We start from the raw sequence: 24,528 nt of genomic DNA, 5'->3' as shown, positions 1-24,528 counted from the left end.
GCACGCCGTTTCAATGACGGCTCAGTGAACGGCCGCGTATGTTCTGTTCCGGCATGAATGCGGAGCGGCTCGTGGAGTTGCTTTCACGCGAGAGAGGGCAAGGGAGAGGGAGATGGTTTTTGGGTAGGGACGGGGTGTCGTATGGCTACGGCCTGAGCACACGCAAAGGCGCCGCTACTTCGCATCTAGTTTGTGCAATTTCAGATACCCAGACCGGTTCACCGACCGATAGGTTACCCAATTGAATAACAAATTATGTTCAAAACGTTCGTCCCGAACAGTTGCGGGCTGTTTGATGGTCCGTGGTGGGAGATGCCCTAACCTCCTCTTTGATAATAGGCCAACGCGAGTGATAGAAGCGAAGAGAAAACCTAAAGCGAAGAGCAATGCGTGCTGGTATTGATTTGTGAGCACTGATGTGTAGCTTGCCAGCTACAGACAGGTAGCCATATTCGTGAATCATCGTCTAGCCATGAGGTAGTATCGATATGTGTTTTTTTGCGACAACTATGTACATCGAGAAAAAGTCACGGTACGATGGCCGTCCAATTCTCCAAGAAGATGGCTCTGAGCAAGAGAATTGTTTTGTACACGGGAGGGATGCACTCATGCATGCACCGATGCACGTATCACGAATGGGTACGTACGAATGGATGGACAGAGCAACGTACACATGGGTGTTCTGAGCACGTTGACCATTCAAAAGGAGTGCATACAAGCCCATCCTATCCTACTGTACGTACCTCTACTGGTAGCACTGTACATAATGATCAGTGTAGAGTACCAGTACTCTACTTTCTAGCCTGGCCAGCCTCGTGAATTATACAAGGAATCAGATAGCTGGCTAGAGCTATCGATTCCTATATGTACTACTGAAAGCAACTTTGCTGCTGGATGGCGAGAGAAGATAAATACTCCCTCGAGACGGATATGGCATTGTCATGACGGAGATGTGTGTATGGATACGGCGCCGCATGAAAGCACTCGTACGTGACGCCGCTCACAGCTACTCCATCTGTTTTAAAAAAAATGACTCAACTTTATATTAACTTTAATATAAAGTTGGGTCATCTATTTTAGAACAGTGAGAGTACTTATCAGTTTTTCATGTGTGTCACGTAGTCGCTAATATCAGCTGTCTCACTCGCTGGCTCGCTGCATCCGGACGTGCCGCCTGCTGTACCTGTACCGCACTGTGTCCTGGCCGGTCTCCAGTATACGTTCGGACCTAAAGGGAATTAACCAGCCTGCAGATGGTGTCATGTGCACATATGTACTCCTATGTACAAGCGCAGTGCCAAGTGACGTGCAAATCTCACTGTCACATTCAGAGAAATCACACATCAGCGTCTAACAATAGTTGCATTTGGCGCGCACCTACGTGTGCGTGCATGGTCATGGAGACATCCATGTGGGTCGTTGAAATGCTAATAGTAGAGGCCTCCTTTGATTCATATGATAGAAACGTTGTAGGAATAGGAAAATCATAGAAAGTGAGTTGACATGCATCTCAATTTTTATAGAGAAAGAGATAGTATTTGATGCATAGGATATGAATTTTTCCATTGAGTCTTAGCTAATGTTTTTTTTCCTCCAAAATGTGAAGGATTGATTCCTATCCTATATAGGAATAGGAATCAATTGCTACAAACCAAAGGGCCTTAAAGAATTTTTTTATGCAAATTCTATCCTATAAAAATCTTATGACATTCCTACAAACCAAACGAGGCCACAATTGTTATCGGGCCCCTTCATGCAACACATGCATGGCGCTGGGCCATGGGCGGGAGCAGGACACCGCGCATGCATTTCAGTGGTGGCGTTGCCCCATGCACCCCATGATCACGACTTCACGACGAGGCAACATTACAAAACATTTGATAGCAGCCGCTCTAACGACATGTCCCCATCCTTTCGTCTCCTTCATTCATGCCGCTAGATCTCGGGTTAGCTTGTTCCCTACGTACGTACACAGTACACTTGTGCACTTGACACTTCTTGTAGTAGTACTAGTATATTTCCATCGTGGGTCAAAACTTTATATTCTTGCTTGTTGTTCTTCAGAAAACCGATGGGATGTTCAATCTGTTGCGCATGGAAATTTTTAAGAAAAAAAGGAGTGGATTAGAAAAGATCACATTTACAGATTTACTTACCTCAGAATCATCCTGAGATGTCGATCATGTGTACGCAGCAAACAAAAAGATGAGAATCCCTAAGGGAAGGAGAGATGCTTGTGTGTGAGAAGTTGTAGAAGAAGGGAAGCATGCAGCTGGAAGAAGAAGGGGAGCAGAGAAGCGATGCGGGGGCATCTCTCAGCGCTATATACAAGTGGTTCACTGTAGGCACGTCGGCTTTGGGCCCGGGCGGCCGCACCTGATTATTTTTTGGACGGCCCGACACGTCTAGTTGATGGATCGTGCCGTGCGTGTTGGTTGGTGAAGCGGCCCGGACATGCCAGTACAAAAGGAGAAGAAATAGTTTCATCGATCAGGCACCAGATTCGTCTTCTGTTGACATTTCGTCAGTACAAAAGTGGTTGTTTATTTGTTTGACATACAACAGAAATAGAAAAATGTTGAGTTGTAACATTGTGGGAACCTAGGAAAACACACAATTAAAATGACATGTCTTATTGAATTATACGGGATTAGAGCTACTCGTGATTCATGAAATAATGTATGATGCCACAGGGAAAAGTAAATGGTTGTGTAAGAGGTTTGAGCTGATGAAAATTGCCCTTCAAAATCAAATGCGAAGAAATCCTTAGAAAAGGTCAGGAGGTCCTAATCTTAAGAATAAAAAGGTTGTGCAGAAAAAAATTCTAGCGATTCAAATCCTGCAAAGAACTACGAAATACATTTGAATCAACCTAGCATTAGCTTTGCCAAAGAAATCTTAGATAATCCTGCATTACATTTGTAGTAAAGCACTGTCAGTGTGAATGAAAAAATATGTCACAAATACTCCCCTTTGACGACGAATGTACATAGTTGATTTGTTTTTCGGGATCAATATATTCATTTTGGAAACTTGTGTACACTGCAGTAAAATAGTGTGCGGCTGGTCGGGTGGTCGTGGCCTGCATCATGGTGCTGTAATCACACGTACAGAAGTTCAGATTATGCTGCCCTAAACTAATCGGCACCCCGTATCAAGGCCAGGCTTATCTTACTCTCCCTGCACACGCTGCTGCTGCTGCTGCTGCTGCACACGTATGGAAGTATTCCAGATCTCGATGCATGCGTGGACAAGCTAGCTGAAGATCAATCAACAATACAGTACTGTAAAACTTGGTTGTGGAAATTGTAAGGATATCAAAGTTTGCAGACAGCGGCGAATAGCTCGATTGAGTGATTGAGTCCAAGAAAAGTGACGTTGGGGAGACGAACCTGGTGGGCCCTGGCCGTTGGACATGTCAGGCCCACGCCGATGCAGCAGCCCAGGACCATTGCCGTCTCGTCTGTTTCCGCCACGCGCGCCTCCACCATTCTCTCTCTCTCTCTCTCTCTCTCTCTGCAATGAAAAAAATACAAAGTTTTATTTTGAAAGAAAGATAAGAGTATGAGATAAAAATTTAAAATGAAACATAAAAAATAAACATGAAAACAAAGAAAGGGAGAAAAGTAACAGATGTGAAAACAAAGAAAACCTGAAAATGAGAATGAATAAAATAAAATTAAAAATTAAATGAAACATGTTTAATTATAAAGGTAAATAAAAAAGTACCCGTGGGGAAAAAGGCCAAAATAAAAGGAGGCAGCAAAATAAAAAGTAAAATTGAAGAAAGTTTTGTATGTTTGCTAACAATTATTCTGAAATTTATGATTATTATTAAAACACCAAATCCATATGACTTTGCTCTACGAAGAGTTTGAACGAATTGACACAAACTACTTATTCCTACTGTAGGTTTAGGCCCAAAGTTACACAAGGCCACAATGGGCATTTTTTTTTCTTTTGGAGAAAATTCGCCCACCTTTATTGATTAAGCATAATGTTCATATGAATACAATTTATATCGTGAGGCTGGAGAAGCCACAAATGTACCCCCCCCCCTGCCCCCTCGGAAGACCTATAGCTAATTTTGAATGTGCCTCGATATTTGAGTTCCTACCTTTCGAATATGAAAGAGCGGGATCCGAACCATGACTCCATGGACTTGATCTCCTAGACTATATTCACATGCAAATGTCATGTTCCACATTTAATGCATCCACCACTTCTTTGCACTCAGAAGCAACCACTAACTTGGAGATATTGAGACCGAGAGCAAACGCCAAAGCAAGCTTCATGGCATGCTGTGGTTTCAAGTACAGCCAGATCAATAACACCAGGAAGTTTCAGGGCTGAAGACCCTAAATAATTCCCTTGCGGATCCATGCAGATGGCCGACGAAGAGCTTCAGAATTTTGTCTTGCGACCGCTCCGCAACACGAATTTTAGCAACTCAGGATTGGGAAAACCATCGGCTTGTGTTCATCGGTGCTTGCAGAACCGTACTTCTCACAGCCGGTCATACTACCATGATTGAAGATGAATAGATCGCAGTTTCCCGCAAAAAGAGAGGTAGTATGTATGTATGGAAGGGACATACCCGTAACACACCTTTTTTTCAACACAGTACAGACGCAATTGCTCATATATACATGCATACACTCACCCCTATGAACACACACGCACACCCTACCCCTACAATCACCTTCGAGAGACTGAACCGACATATCATCTTGAGATTCACGATGTCACCAAAGGAGCACCGTAGTTAACGGGAACGTCTCCTCTCACTGAACGCGCATCGCCGGAAATTCTGAAATAAATTCAGAAATAAATGCGAGCATCCCTGATGAGCTGGGGATAGCACTGTCTACCTAACCATCCAAACACAGGTTTCCATTGCACCCGTTAGGTAGACGCAAGTGCTAGCTCATCACTGTTTTTTGGAGCACAACAAACGCACACTGGTGCTCACATCGTCCTGATTAAATCCTACCACTGCGTGTACAAATGAATTGTGAACACGTAGCGGTCGATGATCGTTGGCCATGGAGGAGCTTCATGGGACCAACATGGGTGGTGCCCCCCCCCCCCCCCCCCCCAGCTCAGTCTATAGTGATTTTGTCATTCCCCCTCCCCTCCCACTTGAAGAAGGCGGCTGGCTTACAAATAATGCAGCTGCAACAACAAAAGCAATAGATATATGACCTGTAGTTTTATACCGGCAAATGAACCTACAGTGCACAGGGTTCATGGATTACCAACCGTGACAGTATGCATGGATTACATAACTAAAAGTTTCTGTACCGTCCACACACCAGTCTCCTTTCCGAGTCCAAAAGTAGGGCGTACAGAGTGTCATTCTTGTGTTCTCAGATGTCTAATGACAGTGTTTACATAGCTATTTTCTGAGTGACCGACCACCAAATCATGACCTAGCCAGCCTCTCAAAACAGCACTATATGTCCAGACTAACAGACACCTGTCATATCTAGCTCATATCCGAGGCGAATATAAGGAAGCCCGACGGGCAGGCTAGCTAGGCTGGAAAATGGGAAACAGCAACGCAGCAGCCGCGGAGCAAATTACTTGAACACATTTTCTCATTCAAAAACTTGATTCTGTTGAAAATGATGCAGTAGCAGTGCCTTTGATCTGCCTAGCGATATCAACCCGGCCGCTCTCGGCTAGGCCTATTCCTCCGTTCGTCGGCTGGTTGCCAACGGTGACCAAGCATGGATATACATGCATGCATGAACGATGATTTTCGGACGGTGGCGGCGGGTTTGGGTGACGAATTAAACGTGCCGGGCAGAGGACAGCAGTGTGAACGACAGCTAGGCCTGGTTGCATTTGCATAGGCTGAACGTCATGCCATAGGATCCGATAATTCAGGGACGCGGGTGGACCGTATGTAGGTGCAGGGCCAGGGACGATGTATGGACCTATGTCGTGTTCAGTAGAGCAGTGCAGGACGCCGACAACGGCACAAACAAATCCCAACGCCCCGGGTAGGCTCCCACCTATGCACCACTACCCTACACATGTGCAGTGATATGCATTATTGTTACTGTACACCGTTCAACTGATTAATCAGCTGTCCAGGCAACGCACGCCATGGCGGCGACATGGTAAGGGGCAAGGCACATGACATGCCCGTGCACCCCATCATTGATTCATTACGCCCAAGCAAGAAGCAGCGTTATGAAAACATTTGATACGTGACCGCGTGCCGCGCTTTAATGCACACTTCTGCACCCTCCGCAGGTTTTTCTAGCTGAGGACCTGACCGACCCCTTGTGTTACTCTACTTCTTTTTCTTAAATTAGAGAGCTCTTTGGTCAGCGTTAGCCAATGTGCAGGGTTTACTCCTTCTTTTTGAACGTGAGTCATGCAAGATCAATCAGTAAATCGGCTAGAATGGTATGGTAAAGGTTATTCTATGCTACTAATCGTTGTCATCGAGGACTATCTAGATGCAGGAGCTACTGCCTGCTATGCTACGTCTGTAAAAGTGGCAACGAGTCAATGTCATCCAGTGTTCAGGCCAGTAGGACATGACACGGAAGTATACGACGACGCCGCATGCAAGAGTACAATAGGTCCAGACGCCACAAGGGAAACCAAAAAAACAGAAAGAAAACAAAAGTGTATACTGCACATATATAGGGTTACCAGATGAAGTACCGCACGTACACAAAATAGTCCAGTCACTGAGGACACGTTACCGGATGAAGAAAATCGTATACGCGTAGGCAAGCACTCCATCTGGTTTAAATTTTCATAACTTACATTTTTTGATTAACTGAAGTACTAATAATGTCAAAAAAAGTCTTATTTTTTGGTAGAGATGGAGTACTAATTAGACATATATATGCATGACCGATTGATCTGCCTGTATGCCTTCGAACAACACACACACGAACGTACATGCATGTGAATTGCATGGACCGAGTCTTTTCGTTTGAACAAAAAAGAATAAATCATCATCTCAAGAAAAGATAGAATAAAAATCATGCATCCATTGTTGTCACTGTCGGTTGATCGCTCCAGACAAAGTGCATGATTAGCACTAGCAAAACCTAGGTCCTAGATGCCGTACGAGACTAGAGACTACTAGTACCGGTGTTATAAAGCCAGGGGTAGTGTGTGTCTGAGCACGGTGGATCGTGGGATCCCGTGGCCAGAGTAAGGTCAGCCTCAGCTGGGATGGTGGCTTGTAGGCGGCGCTCGGTGACGGTAGATGGTCGACGTAACTTCGGGAGAAATCCTTGTTCCGATCTTCTTCGAAGCCATCGATGGCGGCGCCTGCAGGTGTCGTGACCTTTCTTGAAAGCGTCGTCTTGTAGGTGTGTTCCTTCTCTCCACGGCATTGGCTTCGGAGGTAAATCTTAGATCAGCTGGATCGGGCGATGGAGGAGTTTTCACGTCTTTCTCCTCCTTGGGGTCATCGTCTTGCAGCCGGCTACAACCGGGAGACTGATGGATGGCGGCATCTTCGCCGCATGGTTTGCTGAGGTAGGGCGTTCGTTTCTGTATTGGCAACAATGATTGTGTCGAGAGGAGCTTAGGTCGGGGCGTGGACTTCAGTAGTCGGCTCTTCCCTGCATGCCCGACGTGCCCTTCCGTTGGTTGCTTGATTGCTTTGAAGTTGGAGCTGCGGTGGAGCAAGCCTAGGTGGTGACGATGACAGACAGTTGGTGATCGTTTGTGGAGGGCACGGTCGGTGCAAGTCATGCATATTTCCCTTTCGATATTCGTCGTCAAAGTCAGAGTTGTAGCTTGCTTTCGCGTGTGGTCATCCGTTGGCATGTGCCTTCGTGGCTTCGGCGGCTGTTTTCGGGTTGGCTTTGATGATGGAGCTCTATGGTGAAGTCGGAGTCATCCATTCGAGGCAACCGGTGATGACGATGACGCTTGCGACTCCTCAGCAAATGTCTTTCTTCTTTGCAGCTTCAAGTTCCATGTCGTTGGCAAGATTGGGCGGTGGTACCCATGTCATATGGGTTGGGTTGTATCGGTAATAGCCCAGTTTTCCGTTAATTAACCAGACAATTCTTTTCTTCCTAATCAATGGAAATGACAATGTATTTTGTCTGGTTTCAAATAAAAATAAAAACTGGTGTGCACGCAGCGATCCAATGAGAGAGACGTACATAAAAGAAAGGGTGTCCCTCCCGCGGTGCTCCTGTGCGCAACCGAGGGGGCAAAGCCCTGTCGGCTTTGGTGGCGGGGCCTTCCTCTCCCCCCGCTCGGCGATGGCAATTGCCGTGCATTACCATGGCGCCATGGCGCCATGTCCGTCAACGGCAGTGTGGCATATCAGTCCGTAATCTCTGTCCGTTGCCGTTCGTCCTATGACATAGCCTGCTGCTATGTTCGCCCCCACCCTGGCAAGCAGCAGGAACGAGTGTACTGCTAGGCCGGCGGGTGCACTTCCTGAAGCTGAATGCCAGGCCATGCAGCATATCGGGTAGGGTGCATAGCATGTGTGCCAGTCCATGGATATATATGTACCCGACGGACGCAACATGTCGTGTGCAGCAGAGCAGATCCCAACGCCGCGCGCCGGCCCCCAACCATGCAACACTACTCATGCACAGAGATACGCATTATTGCTACTATGCACCGTTCAACTTTAATTAACTAATCAGCTGGTCCAGGGCAATGCACGGCATGGTGCCATGCCCGTGCACCCCATGCAATGATTGATTATGCCCAAGCAACATTGCAAAAACATTTGGTACGTGACTGCCTGCTGCGCTTTAATGCACCGTCGCCCCTTCGCAGGGGAAAAAAACGAATTAGAGAATTTTGCATAAACAAACTGATGTTTATTTTTTTTCCGAAAAACTTTCAGTCTATTCATCAAGTGTCAATGTAGTACAAAGAACCATGTGAACATGTGGTAAGCAATCCAATTTATTGAAAAAAGGTAATACAAAGAACATAAGAAGTAACAAAGATTACATCAGGTCCGAAGACCACCTAGCAACGACTACAACCAGTGGACCAAGCTAAACGCGTGCCGCCATCATCTCCCCTCCCTCATTGGGCCAAGCAAAACTTGTTGTAGCACATAGTTGGAAAGTTGTCGTGCTAAGACTTCATAGAACCATCAATTCAAAACTGTAACCGTCGCCGGTGAAGAGAAGTGCGGATCGAAAAGATCCACCCCGATGATTATTACTCCCTCCGATCTACTCCTTTCGTCTAGTGTCAAAATTCTCTTATATTATGGGACGGAGAGAGTATATTAATTGTCACTGGTTTCATACAAGTTACATTAACTTTGTACTAAGCAAACGAAAATAATAAGGACCAACTTTGTACAAAACAAAGGAAATTAATATGGATCGGAGGGAGTAACAAATTATAATCTGGGAGTAACTTCCTTGAACCTTACCAATTTCAAGACTGTTTCATAATGATTTTGGGGTCATGACTATGGATTGTGAGAGCCAGAAATGAAAATGTGAATAATCTGTTAGATTGTCACATATTTTATTTGTAAATTATCTCCTCACTATTCTATAGTTCGGTGGGATAAGTATAAGTAAACTGCGAGCAATTTGCTCTTCATATTGTGTGCATGGTGACTATATAACCGTGTTGATATGGATTAGCAAAACTAATAGTTTTAAAAAAAACTAGACATGCATAATCTTCCGAACAACACACATGTACATGTATCATGCACGCGATTAATTACTGAACGACGAGTCCACGGACGTTCATGATGTTTTTTTCACACTAGAAGTTCATGATTAGCACTAGCAATCAAGGAGTTGGATGCCGGACGAGACTAGACTAGAGACCACTAGTGTTTATCGTTGTCCTGGTCCATTATCAGTGACGATAATTAATCGGGCAGCGAGAGAGGACAAGATGGAAAGAGACGTGAGGTACACATGTCTTTCGTCTTGCTGTTTCTTGTAGAGAGAGAGAGAGAGAGAGAGAGAGGGGGGAACGTGCATGAGACGTGGCATGCATAGGAGGGTCCACTATGTGTCCTATGTGTGTGCGCGTCATACTGCAGGTCCATGCACACGGCAGCAGATCTTGCACATGATTACGCCCACACAACGTTAGAGGACATGACCCTACCGCTGTCTGTTGTACCAGTACATTTGTCATTTATCGTGTCCTTTTTTTTCTTCCGGAGGAAGGGTTACCAAAATGTTGGAGGGTCGAAGAGTTGGCATGTCGTGGAAGCAAGTGGGCTCGAGGCCGTGGCGAACGTCGGTCTCAGTAGCCTAATCCAACAGCCTGGATGGCATCATCAAGCCTCTTGGCATGTACAATGGTGCTATTTTAGGATATAAATTATGAAGTGGAGGAGAGAGAACTTATAAGAGAAGGCTTGTTTTCTCTTATTTAAGATAAGACAAGAGATGATCTCTTAGCACAATATGTCTCACCACATTTTTAGAAATTGCTAGTTATTCAAGATAAGACTAAGAGATGACCCATTGTAAACATTTTTCTTTGTCATCTTGAAATTACATGCAAAACTTAAGATAAGACTATCTTATCAATCATTGTACATGCCCTTATGTTCTGTTTGCTCAAAAAAAAAGCCTCCTATGTTATGAGGTTTCCACAAAGTCAGTGATGACAAGTGGCTTGAATACTTATAGCATCTACAGCCACGTTCCTAACAGGTCCTTTCAAGCGATTTTTTTCGTGCCGGCGCCAAAAAACGCTCCAGTCGCGCCTCTGAGACGCCGAAATCCGCCGGCTCGGCCCGTATTTGGGCCCGGCGATCGCAGGCCGAACCCTGTGCACTGGGGGCACTCGGGAGCTCCGGCGCAAGGGAAAAGCACGCCTGGCCCACACCACCAGGCGAAAAGTCAATCCTATCGTCCAGATTCGCCTCCCACCCACCGCGCGCTCGGCCGGCATCCGGCTGATCCCGGCCCCGCCCACTACCCACCATCGCTAGATAGGCCATCCCAGCCGGAAAGAAGAGAAGAGGTTTCGCCGGGGCAGCCTCTCCAGCACCGTCTGGGCCATTTTTGGCGTTCCGGCAGCGCAGGGGCGGTGTTCCGGCGGGTGCGCGCCCGCAAGGTGTTCAGCGATTTTCCTGCTCTACAATGGACTCGGACGACGAGGAGGCGCTCGCCGCGCTACTAGAGGAGGAAGCTGATGCCGACGTTCAGGAAGAGGAACATCTCATGGTCCTCGCCGCCCTCGCTGGCCTGCTGGCTAGCAATGAAAAGCCGTGGCGAGGTGGCTCGGCGCCGGGCCAGATGAAAGCAAAGAACTGGCATCGTCTCGAAGGCTATTGCATGCTATACTCTGACTACTTCGCCGACGCTCCACTGCACGGCGACAAAGTATTTCGGCGCTGTTATCAGATGATTCGAAAGCTTTACCTCAGGATTGTGAATTCCATCCGGAAGTTCACAGGTACTTCAAGTGCAAGAAGGATTGCATCGGCAAACTTGGATTCACCTCAATCCAGAACTGCACGACAGCGATGAGGATGCTTGCATACGGAGCTCCCGGCGATTCACTCGATGACTATGGGTGCATGACCGAGTCCATGACCATTGAGTGTTTCTACAAGTTCAGCAGGGCAGTGGTGGCAATGTTTGGACTGCAATGCTTCCGAACACCCAATGCAGAAGACACTGCTCAGATCCTAGCACAAAATGCAGCAAGAGGATTTCCTGGGATGCTTGGAAGCATCGACTGCATGCATTGGAAATGGAAGAACTTCCCATTTGCTTGGCAGGGGATTTACAAAGGCGTCAAAGGCGGTTGTAGTGTGGTACTTGAGGAGGTGGCCACACAGGACCTCTGGATTTGGCACTCCTTATTTGGTATGCCAGGAACTCACAATGACATCAACGTGCTGCAGTGCTCCCCTGTATTTCCAAGCTTGTTGAAGGTCATTCTCCTCTGGTGAACTTCGAGGTCAATGGGCGGCACTACAACAAGGGGTACTATCTAGCTGATGGCATCTATCCGAGATGGTCTACATTTGTGAAGACTATCTGAAACGTTGTGCCAGGAGGCAAGAAGTCTCATTTTTCCAAGGTTCGGGAGGCTTGCAGGAAGGATGTCGAGCGGACATTTGGTGTGCTCCAATCTCGATTTGCTATTGTCAGCTACCCTGCTCAGACCTGGTCGAAAGATCAAATATGGCAGATCATGACTTGTTGTGTCATCTTGCACAATATGATCATTGAGAGCGAGCAGGAAGAGTCGGTGTTTGACACTAAACCATACTACAGGCAGGGTCCTCTTGCCGAAGTTGATCACCAGCTACCGGCAACCTGGACTGCCTACCTCAACACGCGTCAGGAGATCCTAGACCCATAGGTGCATCAACAACTGCAACAGGATCTGGTGGAGCATCTACGGAGGATCAAGGGCGACGCCTAGCTCGACGTGTGATGAAATATGAGTTTTTATTTGTTGAACTATATAATTTATATTGAACTATTTGTTGTTGCACTATTTTGTTGAACTATTTGATTTTTATTGATTTTCTGTGATGAACTATGTGATAAAAAATTTATTTATTTTGAGAATTCACGCCGAACCACGCCGAATATGGGCCGATTCTCGCCGATATCGGGCCAGTTTTCACCCAAAGTGGGCCGAAAACTGAGCCGACATCGGCGCATGGGGGCGAATTTTCAGGGCGACGGCTGGGTGCCCAACTGCCCCAGAGCCGATTATTCCGCCGCTCGCCCCCAGGCGGCGATTTTTATGCCTCGTGGGGGGCCAACGGCTGGAGATGCTCTTAGTGGGCCGTGGACTCGCTCGCTGCAACCTTGTATGCCAACTCTTTTGTTTTTTTTATTTGATAAGTTTAATTCTTTCGTACCAACCTTGTATGGCAATCCTTTTGTAGTTTTTCTTAAATAAAATGTAGTTCTCTCACAAAATCTACTTTCATATAATGAAATGAACAAGTGTCGAAATATCTGCAACTGACAAGATGTCGACACAACATCTACTACAAGGAAATCCATGCATCGCTGCAACCTTGTATTCCAACTCTTTTGTACTCTCTCTGTAAAGAAATATAAACTTAAAATGCAAAATCCAAATCGGTGCCCAGGCTCATCTTTCTCGGTAAAAAAAATATTCAAAACAAATAGTAGAAAAATTAAAAAAAATCCAATTTTTTGTATCGTAGATAATTTGACGCGTGAGGTCCACTCCAAATTTCAAATCATTTGGATATCTGAGCAGCTCTAGGGGAAAAAGACAAATCGGTCAAAACAGTGCGTGAACAGTAAACTTTTTAGAGACCCGGATTTTGTCTTTTTTGCAGAGAGCTGCTCAAATGTCCAAATGAGTTGAAATTTGTAGCGAACCCCACGCATCAAATTATCTACCACCCAAAAACATTTGGAACTTTTTAATTTTTTTTAGTATTTGTTTTGTTTTTTTCGTCAGCGCGGGTGCAGTTGAGCCCGGGAGCAGAAACGCAGCACTCACTTAAAATTTGATTCTCGCAAAATTGCTTTATATGTGATGACATGAACAAGCCGATTTAGCGTCTACTCAAAAAATTCATAGGGTTTGCTGCTTAGTGTTGCATGTTTTTTTTAACGAATGGTGCATGCTCTCGCTCGCTGCCACCTCGTATGTAAACTCTTATATATTTTTTCTTAAATAAAATATAATTCTCACAAAATCTCTTTCTACGCGTTGACATGAACAAGTACGAGAATACCTTCCGCGGTCACTTAACATGTCGATATAGTGTCTTAAAAAAAATCACGCCTCCCTGTGTCGGAAAATCATTCACTGCGAGAAAACAGTAGCACAATTCACACAAGTGTTGCCGAGCCACTTGATGTTGGCGTGAGATCAACACGTGGCTCCATATTATTTCTTTGTAAAATACAGACCAGCAATGATTATGTGGGCCCTAACTGCTGGTTTGGGCTGAGATTCAAGGGGCCATGATTATGTGGCACAACCAAGGGAAACGAAGCCTTGATGGCGCTTGAGAGGCCCAACCAAGGAAGGCGAAGCCTTGACGGCGCTCAAAAGGCCCATCCAAGGAAGATGAAACCTTGATGGCGCTCGAGAGACCCAACCATGAAAGTCAAAGCCTTGACTATGCTCGAGAGGCCCATCCAAGGAAGACGAAGCTTTGATGGTGTTCACCTAGCTCAACCCCCTTTCTAGACATCACATCCGTCGAAATGGAAGATGGTGGAGGAGGTAGTGTGTCCAAGATATTTGACGATGATAACCTCTTCATTGACGACCTTGTTTGCATCTACCTCCCCACTACCCTCGTCCTAGTCACCCTCAATTGCAGGCAATGACTCCACCATGCCAGTGATTGCGAGTTCTTTCTACTAGCTCCATCTGCATTGTATGCCGACGTGAACTTTTTGTTGTGGGCCACACATCCACCAGAGCTTACCCGTAGTGATCCACAACATTTGGTCTTCATACTGGGAGGCCCAATCGTATGGGATTTCCCCCCTAGGAACGGCAATCTCTCATTCTAGCTCCTAATGTTGAAACTTGTTTGGCAAATAACAAGTCCTCCACAGTCAACTTTTTTTCATGTTAAGTTCTATTTCCCTTTTTCCCACAAAAAAAGTTCTATTTCCCTTTTCATTTTTGTCCATTTCTTCATTTGTTTTCAATTCTCATGTTGCCCCATATTTTCTGGTAGTCATAATAGACAATCCACTATGTCAACTAAATAATAATAATAATGAAGTAAAATTAAGGTTTTTTTGTTCACGGTTATATAAAATTTGTTTTTTTATTTTGTTGACATTCAATTTGAATTGTAGTGATTTAGCATATCTATTCATGCATGATATTATTATATGTCAAACAATTATTGAACATTCATGAATATTTGTTTGACTTACATGAACACTCTACTGAAAAGCATGAACATTTTCCATGTAAGTTGAATCATATTCAAAGATAATCTAGTGGCAATTTTGGGTGCTAAAATAATTAGTAAAATTCACATCAATATTTTATTTAGCACATATGAGTATTATATTTTGACATGATGAGCATTTTTTAGATGATGAGATTTATATCAAGGAAATAGATATAAAATGTGACCTATGAAAATAATTTAATAAACTATGTGAACATTTTATTTGTTATTTATGATTTCTTTTCATTGGCATCCATGATTATTTTTCATACCAACATATCATAATTCTTAATAAGAGTTTCTTGTTGTTAAAACCAAATAGTAACCTTTTTCTATTAACCTCGAGGGCTTCACTCATTATAGGACTTGACCGAACATCTCATGACACGAGCTGACGCCGGAAAAGTTAAAATAAGAAAAATTCAATTTTGAAAGATAGGGCAAACTCTTTCAATTAAAAACATATCAGAATCAACCCCTACCTCCCGGATAAGGAAAGAGATCTCAGTTCTAAAATGGAATGTAAGCTTGGAATGAGTACTAGTCTCGGTAGATCTCCGGGTCGAGAGGTTCAAGCCCTTTCAAAACATCGGAGAACCACGATCATGTGTTTAGCGTCTAGTTTGAGGCCACGGTTCCGTATTTTCCCGATGAGACAAAACACGCTCATCACAGATAATTCAGTATTGCATATACTCGTCCAACATTTATGCCAAATTTTATTAGACGTAGGATGGTCAAACAATGAAAGCGAAAAATAAAACTTATGAGTTTTTTTTTTGGTATAACGGGTCGGAAGTCTAGCGGTGACACGTGCCAAGAGGTGTTCCCCATGCGACTGAGGTGATGACTAGATCCAGAATTAGCGAGGCTCGGTGGCGAGCTGAATTTTTTGTTTTGAGTATAACCTGAATTATATTAGAATGCCATGATGTGAGGGAGAAGTCAAAAGCAGGCCACATAATTACCGAAAGGAGTAGACACCAAAAGTATGGTGCTTCTCAATCTGAGATACAAGGATTTTTCTTGTTTTTCATTTGGAATTAATGAAAGGAGTAGACATGTTGGAAATAACCAAAACTTGTCCGTACGATCGACCTTATTGAGACCGGCGGTATATAGTTTCCTGTATGAGTATGTAATTGTCCAATCTTTGAGTGGAATGGAATTAATTAAAGGATATAGCTTCAAACATGACCGGACCATAGTTGAGCGACTCGTGACCGGCCCATTGTTATTGCCTACCGACGTCAAACGCAAACGAGTACATCTGCATCATCAGCCGCCATGGAGCGGACGCGGTGGACGGGCCTGGCGCCGGACGTGGCCCGTGACATTGCCGGACGGCTGCACGACGCTGCCAGCTTCGTCCGCTTCCATGCCGTGTGCAAGCCATGGCGTGACTCGCGGGAGGCGCAGCCGCCCCTGTTCCGGACACCGACGAACCAGTTCCTACCGTCGGTCCGGGTGATAGGTTTGTTTGGCATGCATGCATGCACGCACGCACGCACGATGTGTGCAGGATGAGCGTGCCACTTGGGCATGAGGAGGTGCAGTAATGTGTCCGGCCAACCTACGGCCGCCTCTGAGCCTAGTTCGTCCGTGCATGGTGCGCTGATTTTCTTTTTAATAGAACTAGTAAATATGCCCGTGCGTTGTAATGGGCCCGATAAATACGGCTCAACACCCCCACAATTCAACGTCCTCTATTTCAACACGGTGTCCCACCCGTGTCACCACTTATCTTAGTCCCTCGCCGACACGTGTCACCACTTATCTTAGTCCCTTGCCGACACGTGTCACCACTTATCTTAGTCCCTCGCCGACACGTGTCACCACTTATCTTAGTCCCTCACCGCCGGCGATTACCGCAGTGTCCTCTAATCACAACATGTATGGACTTCGTCAATCCCAGCCATTGCATGACACACATGTCATTAATGTGCAATCACAATTGAATGTTTAAAACATTTAAAACTAATCTTGTCGAGCTGGACATGAGGACCGCTCTCCGCAAGCTATTCCCTACATTTGGTCCCACGCATTCCGCTAGAGTGACAACAGGGAGGCCGTCGAGGAAAGTAGCACCCTGAGTAGGGTGTCATTGGCGGTTGTCGTAGTGCTACACTACTGTGAGCGGGATCAAGGAACTGGGTCGTGGATGGTCACTCAAAGTCTGATCCGCTGTGCATTGTTGATGGGTGCCAACGACCGAACCGGGGATTCGTCATCACACTCTAGCACGCGGCTTTCGTGAACCCCTCCCTCCACTGACTTGTAATTATGAAAATTTATAATGATGGTGGGCTTCGCCCCTGTCTCATCTAGTAGGAGACCCCTGTGTTGCTTTCGACAAAAGGTGGAAAATACCTCCGCATGCACCATTGAAAGCGTCAAAATCATCTACTTTTTGCCTCTTTGTTGACCATTATGCGGTTCACCGATCTGTCAGCTCCGTCCTGCGGAGACACAATGTTGAGTGAGAGGATGCATCATTGTCGAGGGTCGTACATGCACCTCTCGCAAAAGTGAATTGGAAGTAGATGGCATGCAAGGGCAGGTTGACGACAGCCGCTGGCAGAAAATTCGAATATGGAGCAAGGATAAATAGACAATCAAGTCATTGTCTCCTTTTCTCTCTTATTACTAACTAATTCATTTTCTTTTTTTACATTTATAAAGAAACTTCTTAAGAAACAAATCCCATTTCCTATTGATTTTAGCTCTAAAGCTTTTTGCTGCCTCAAACTCACTGACCTATGTTGAACCATTCAATATATAGCACACCCTTTTTTTGGGAGCGGATATATACTCCTAGAGTCGGTGCCTCCATTTTTCTATGGTTCTCATTGACTGATAACTACACATCAAGTGCACCTTAATACTGGTAGCAACTGGTCGCGCCCTCCCACACTCGCTTTTTTATTATAGGGCCAAGATGATACAACCGAAAATAATTCAAGCCCTATATCTGCACAACAAGATGTAACAGAACATCCTCTCATTTCATTGATCAAAGCATATTTGTAGTCACTCAATTCATAGTTTTGAACATGCCAATGGCAGGGCTGACATGTGCAACAATCATACATATGTTGTCAACTCTTCGCTTCGATGGCGCTGGCTAGGTCAACCTAGGTGCTAGGTGAGGAGGCCATCATACGCAGTGCCAGTTCCTAGAGGGCATCCGAGGAGGCCGGAGAGGCTTGCCTCAGGCAGGAGCCTAGAGACGTCGTCCCATGCCCGGCAACGCCAGCCACTGCAGCACCTCGCTTGACAACTCAACATTCTTTAAACAGCCTGAAATAATTTGTAGTGTCATTATAGACTGAAGTGAAGTTTGATTTAAAAGTTTCTTCAGTGCTATATTTACCATTGGTATGAGGAAACCTTAGCAATAAATTAATATGGTCGGTAAGATGCATATGGTTTTTCAGTAAGAATTCACCCTTCCAAAGCATGAAACTTGCAGATTGCCACCCATCTTCAGTCACACTTGAGACCAGAGAGACTGAAATTGGAGGCGCTGGAATAGACCTCATCTTCCTGGAAGTAAGAGTTATTCAAGAGCTCACTTGCAGGAAGTCTTTCATCTACATGAGCTAGACAGATTTCTATGAAATTCTACTTATGTTCCTGACTCTAAGTTATACTGAAGTATTTTAGCAGTAAACATTATGTTAGCGTCAGACTTACATAGTTGCTTTCGAAGAGCAAAAAGTTTAACGCAGCTGTATTAGCAGGTCAAAAGTAACACCCGTTAACTCCATAATCCTAAATCTCAAGAAAAGACTCACCAAAAAAAAACATGTAATAAACTGTTACCAAGAGTCCAGCATCGAGGACATCGCCTTTTGAAGAACAAATGCCAAGTGTATGTGAGCTAAATATACTTATACAGATCTAGGGGATACGATGAGACTATGCTTCCAAGCAGAGAAAGAAGTACATGATTGGCAATGGCACAAACAAATCTGCACATAGTAAATAACCTGATACAGTATAGACTATACACCAAGGGAAACCGGAACAAAGCGATTCACAAAATGTACAAACTTTACAGACTCTGCAGGCTATAAAATCAGAACATATATACTCAGGTGTAGGTTCTTCAAAATAACTTCAATTGGTTGCACCTTTGCTCAGATCAAATACAAATAGTAGCTGCATTTGTTCAGAACAAAGAATTGAAGCATTCATAGCTTAGCTGCCCTTTGCTTCAGTTAAACAATACGTGCTAGCTTGCTTGATGGTTGTGCCCAAAAAATCCAGAGTGAACAACTCTGAACCTGGCTCTAGCTAAAAGAACACAATCATTGGCTTAGGTAAGCTTTACTCAGGTTGCTTGATGGTTGTGCCCAAAAAATCCAGTCAACAACTCTGAACCTGACTCTGGCTAAATTACAGACCAGAGCAGTAACTATCAATCAGATTTATACCAAAGTGAATCCCTACTACCCCCTAACTGAAAAGGGTAATGATATTGGCATCTATATTACTGAAAGTACAGTACAATATATATACTTTCAGTTTTGCTACTTTATGTTCAGTAAGTAACCATGGGTTCAGGAGATAAACTCACATGTTCAGAATACATCCAACTGCGAAAGGCTGGTTACACTTCAAATATATGTTGAGATATCTATTCATGTGTATGCCACTGCAAAGCTAATAGATGAGTAAGCAATTGGATTTCATTAGTGCCACTATAACAGAAGAATAACCAAGCAGATTTCAGTATGCAATTGGATTTCATTAGTACTATATGAGTAAGGCTATCACAGGTTATCAAATCCATCAAGCACTATAACTGAGGAATAACCAATTCAAACAGTGACAAGCAAGCAAATCTTTTGAGAAGGACAAACCGATCTTTCAAGCATTCAGTTCAGAAGATTCAGAACACACGCGTTTGGTTCACAGCTTCAGAGTGATTTCGGCTAGCTAGACAGTAAACTAACGGAAGGAAAAGGCACGAGCGAGCAGCGGCAGCAGCAGGGACACGCACGAGCGCGAGAGCAGCAGCAGTCGCCGCGCACGGGCTCGCCAGCGAGCAGCGGCAGTAGCAGGGACGCGCACAGGCTCGCCAGCGCGACAGGGGACAGGAAAATAAATCAAACATGGATCAAACATACCTCTGGTGTAGCCGCTGCTGGCGACATTGGAGTGCTTGACGTCTGTTCTTGTAGCTCCAGCGAACTCGACGTTTCTTCCTCCGGCGAACTCGGCGAATACATTGGACGTTTCGTCCAAATCAAAAATTGAACCCATGGAGATTCTGGCCGACTATTTTTCCTTCTTATAGCAGAAAACAACAATCCGGGTTGGGCACTCCATTGAACTGTGTTCAACAAGGACACGGCCTGCAATCCGATCCAAATCAGGCATGGGTCTCGTGCGCGAGCACGGCGCCGCTCACGGCCCGCAGCCCCTGAAGCAAGCTGTTGACGCCTGCATCGTCAAGCTGCAGCCGCCGTTGCTGTCTCCAGGACAACACCTCCTCCTCGGCGCCCTTCAAACCACCAGCCCAAGCCCCGGCGCCATCCGCAACGGCCCGACGTCGTGCTGCCGCACCAGAGCCCCTGCGAGGCGGCCTCCATCCTTCCAAGCGAGCACGCCGGCCACCGCCAATCCCTATCGTTCCGGGAATGGATAAGTGGTGGAGCTGGCCGGTGGTGGCAGGGTTTTTTTTTTGCAAAAAAACGAAACGTTTTCCATCACTTTAAGTAGGACGGCGGGTTAATTTCTTAGAAACAGAGGGACGTTTTTGTAAAAAGACTAAATAGCTGATTTATTAGTAGTAGGTAAAGATAGACAAAAAATAGATCGACTTCCGTGCATAAGTGCATTGAATTTGGAAATTTGTACAGCGCGTACGATGGACGGCGGAAGGTGCGGCCGGGCGGGGTTGCAGCTGCAACTGCAACTGCATGTCAGCTCCGTCCATTACTTTACTACGAGCATCTCTTTGTGTGTGTGTGCACCGTCCATTCTGCCCATGGATTGGACCGCGCGTCGATCACGAGCCAAGGCAGGTGCAGCTAGCCATCCATGGACACGATACGACACATTTGATCGCGTGCAGAACGATCAAGATTTCCTTCAAAACATGCTCTGTTCCTCAACTTGGAGCAATCTGCGCGGTGCGTTAGTGGGCCGGCCTGGTGGTAGGCTAAGAGACAAGGACCGCCTGAGCCGTTGCCGTCAGCCCATTTAAGTTGACCCCACGCCACGCCCTCGAATGGAATCGGTCTGTCTCCCTGTCTGTCCTGTGCCCCCAGGACGCAGTGTCAATTCATCTTTTTTTTTTGGTTGAGGGGTACGTCTCATCGTGTGTTTGTTCGTTTGTTTCCCTGGCTAACTAGTCGCCTTCGAGCAGGCAACGTCACCTGGTACTGTAGCTGTAGTGCAGCGCCGATTATATGCTAGCACTATCTCGTCAAACTGTTCATCGCCAGTTGATTATGCCTTTCGGCGTGTGTTGAGCTTAGGCGACTGCCCCTTTGCTAGCTTCATCCGAGTTGATTTTTCAGAATGAATAGTTGATGCGAGATATGCATCCATGAGTGCATGTCTCGCGGTAGGGGCCGGTAGGCAGGGTATACAGTATACTCCTCCACCGGCCTCCGTGTGCTCTAGCTGCAGCCGACTCCATGTGTTGTAGCGGTAGCCGACCCACCCTGTAGCAGCAGCATCAACAGCTAGGACGCTGCACCTGCCGCAAGCCATGGAAGCTATGTAGTACTCCACCGGATCAAATAATTCAGGATGCAGCTAGCGCAGCTGCGCAGGCAGGGGTGTATGCATGCATGCTTGGACCCAGCCAGACAACTACGTCCTGTGCAGCACGCGCTGCCAGCAGTCCAGCAGCACAGAGCAAAGCCGGACGCCGGCACGAAACAAAACCCGACGCCGGCGGTCCCTCGTCCAACAGACCAACACACACGCATACACTGGCCTCGGCTGGACGCAGCTCTACGCTACAACACATGAATGAACGTGGGCACGCACAGTGCTCCGCATTATTGTACGCATCAAGTAAATGATATGGCCAGATCCATGCATGGTCCTGGCATGGTGGGAGCATGCGTGCATATATTGCAATCGCATGGCGCGGCCCCGCGCAACTCAACCCATGATTGGTTAGGCCAACTCCACCCCGCGACCCCAAACGAACGTCCGGATTGACCGGATTTTGTTCCTTTGGGGCGACGATGGATTCATCCATGTCCGGCTTTGTCAGATGGGGCGTGCGTGCGCCCATCGCACGGCCGCACCCTAAATTGTGTCCGGGATGGACGCGAATAAAAAAATATAAAAACTGGAATGAAATAACAAAAAAGTAAATAAACGCATTTAAAAAACATAAAACATATATAGGGGTCGGCCACAAAACGGCCCAGTTTCCACGGCCACTTAAAAGGCCCGGTTTCATAATTAACATATAAAAACAAAATAAAAAAACTCCTCCCATTGTGCCGTGGCCGTGGCCGTCTTCACTGGCCGCCGGTGTCGTCGTCGTCGCTGACGAGGTCGACGTAGGCCGGCCGCGTCCACAAATGGGCCGGCGGTGCGTGGTAGACGGGGGCTGGCTGGACGGCCGGAGGTGTCTGCACCACCTCCTCCCGGGCGACGCCTCCCGCTCCGGTGACCGCGGCGGAGTGGATGAAGGATCGTGGATGTCGCCTAGAGGGGGGGTGAATAGGCGTTTTAAAATAATTACGGTTTAGGCTTAAACAAATGCGGAATAAACCTAGCGGTTAATTTGTCAAGCACAAAACCTAAAACAACTAGGCTCGCCTATGTGCACCAACAATTTATGCTAATCAAGATAAGCAACTATGTGATAGCAAGATATATGACAAGAAACAATATGGCTATTACAAAGTAAAGTGCATGAGTAAAGGGGCTCGGGTAAGAGATAACCAAGGCACGCAGAGACGACGATGTATCCCGAAGTTCACACCCTTGCAGATGCTAATCTCCGTTTGGAGCGGTGTGGAGGCACAATGCTCCCCAAGAAGCCACTAGGGCCACCGTAATCTCCTCATGCCCTCGCACAATGCAAGATGCCGTGATTCCACTAAGGGACCCTTGAGGGCGGTCACCGAACCCGTACAAATGGCAACCCTTGGGGGCAGTCACCGAACCCATACACTTTAGCAACCCTTGGGGGCGGTCACCGGAACCCGTCAAATTGCTCGGGGCGATCTCCACAACCTAATTGGAGACCCCGACGCTTTCCCGGAGCTTTACACCATAATGATTGAGCTCCAAACAACACCAACCGTCTAGGGCGCCAAGGCACCCAAGAGGAACAAGCTCTAGGGTGCCCAAACACCCAAGAGTAATAAGCTTCTCAGACTTCACTTCCACGTATCACCGTGGAGAACTCAAACCGATGCACCAAAGCAATGGCAAGGGCACACGGAGTGCCCAAGTCCTTCTCTCTCAAATCCCACCGGAGCAACTAATGCTAGGGAGGAAAATGAGAGGAAGAACAAGAAGGAGAACACCAAGAACTCCAAGATCTAGATCCAAGGGGTTCCCCTCACATAGAGGAGAAAGTGATTGGTGGAAATGTGGATCTAGATCTCCTTTCTCTTTTCCCTCAAAAACTAGCAAGAATCCATGGAGGGATTGAGAGTTAGCAAGCTCAAAGAAGGTCAACAATGGGGGCAAAAACGAGCTCAAGAGATAGGGAACCATTGAGGAAGAAGACCCCCTTAAATAGGTCCCCACGAATCTGCCCGTTATGTACAGAATAATATAGGAGCGTACAACCTCTATGAGCACCGGTACAACCGGTAACAGGCAATAAGCGGTACAACCGGCCCACAACCGCCCAACAACCGCACCACAACAGAGAACAGTCCGGTGGTAGAGCGGTACATGACCGGTACAACCTCCGGACCAATTCTGGAGCGGTACAACCGCTCCAAACACCGGTTGTACCGGTCACGCGGTACAACCTCTCCATGGGGCGGTACAACCTCTCTGTGTAAAACAAGTAATATCAAAACAGCCACAACTTTCGCATACGAGCTCCGAATTCAACGAAACCAAGTTTGTTGGAAAGCTAATGACAAGGGCTAACACAATCTTGAGAGAAATATCAATAAGAATCAAATGAGAAAAGGACCATAATAAAATGGTGAGAACCCTTCCTCGGAAAGACCGGTAAAACCTCCAACACCGAAAACATCATAGAAGATGCATGCGAACTCCGTTTTCGATGAACTCAAGCTTGTCATCAAGATGACCATAAGCTTTAAGACTCACAAATGGAACCAAACAAGAACCAAGAAAGATGATGCAAGTATGCAATGGTTTGAGCTCTCGACTAATGATACGATCAAGCTACTCCCTAGAGAGCCCCTCTTGATAGTACGACAATCGATCCTACAACCCGGTATCCCAACTACCACTATGAGACCGGTAAATTAGAAAACCTATCAAGGGCAAACCTTTGCCTTGCACATAGTCCACTTGAGTTAGATGATGACGATATTGACTTCCTCAAGTTGGACCACCTTTCTTGATTGTGTTGGCTCGATGAAGACTAGTTGATTGCTCCCCCATACTCCACTATGGGTGAGCCACTCTTTGGCACATCTTCACAATTCCATTGACACCACAATGGA

The 24,528-nt window shown here is 46.1% G+C and overlaps 1 protein-coding gene across 11 annotated transcripts; it reads right to left on the bottom strand.

Moving 5' to 3' along the window:
* Positions 1-17,796: 17,796 nt before the first annotated feature.
* On the bottom strand, positions 17,797-20,574 carry LOC125514365 (uncharacterized). Of its 11 annotated transcripts, none has more exons than XM_048679672.2 (4): positions 20,020-20,574; positions 19,467-19,552; positions 18,258-18,430; positions 17,866-18,184 (listed from the first exon to the last, which is right to left on the bottom strand). In XM_048679672.2, exons 1-4 carry the CDS (start codon positions 20,119-20,121, stop codon positions 18,108-18,110), a joined length of 438 nt encoding a protein of 145 aa, XP_048535629.2. In that variant the 5' UTR covers positions 20,122-20,574; the 3' UTR covers positions 17,866-18,107. The 11 variants fall into 11 exon arrangements, 2 of the variants coding, with proteins under 2 accessions (XP_048535629.2, XP_048535630.2); XM_048679673.2 differs by having other exon boundaries at positions 17,868-18,184; positions 18,333-18,430; XR_015608484.1 differs by having other exon boundaries at positions 17,869-18,184; positions 18,333-18,430; positions 19,467-19,544.
* Between the last annotated feature and the right edge of the window lie 3,954 nt (positions 20,575-24,528).

The sequence above is a fragment of the Triticum urartu genome, chromosome 6A, assembly GCF_056163025.1.
Source record: "Triticum urartu cultivar PI428250 chromosome 6A, HENAU_Tu73, whole genome shotgun sequence".
Classification (NCBI taxonomy): Eukaryota; Viridiplantae; Streptophyta; class Magnoliopsida; order Poales; family Poaceae; genus Triticum; species Triticum urartu.
Note: the sequence above shows the minus strand (reverse complement) of the source record. Positions and strands in the feature narration are given on the sequence as shown.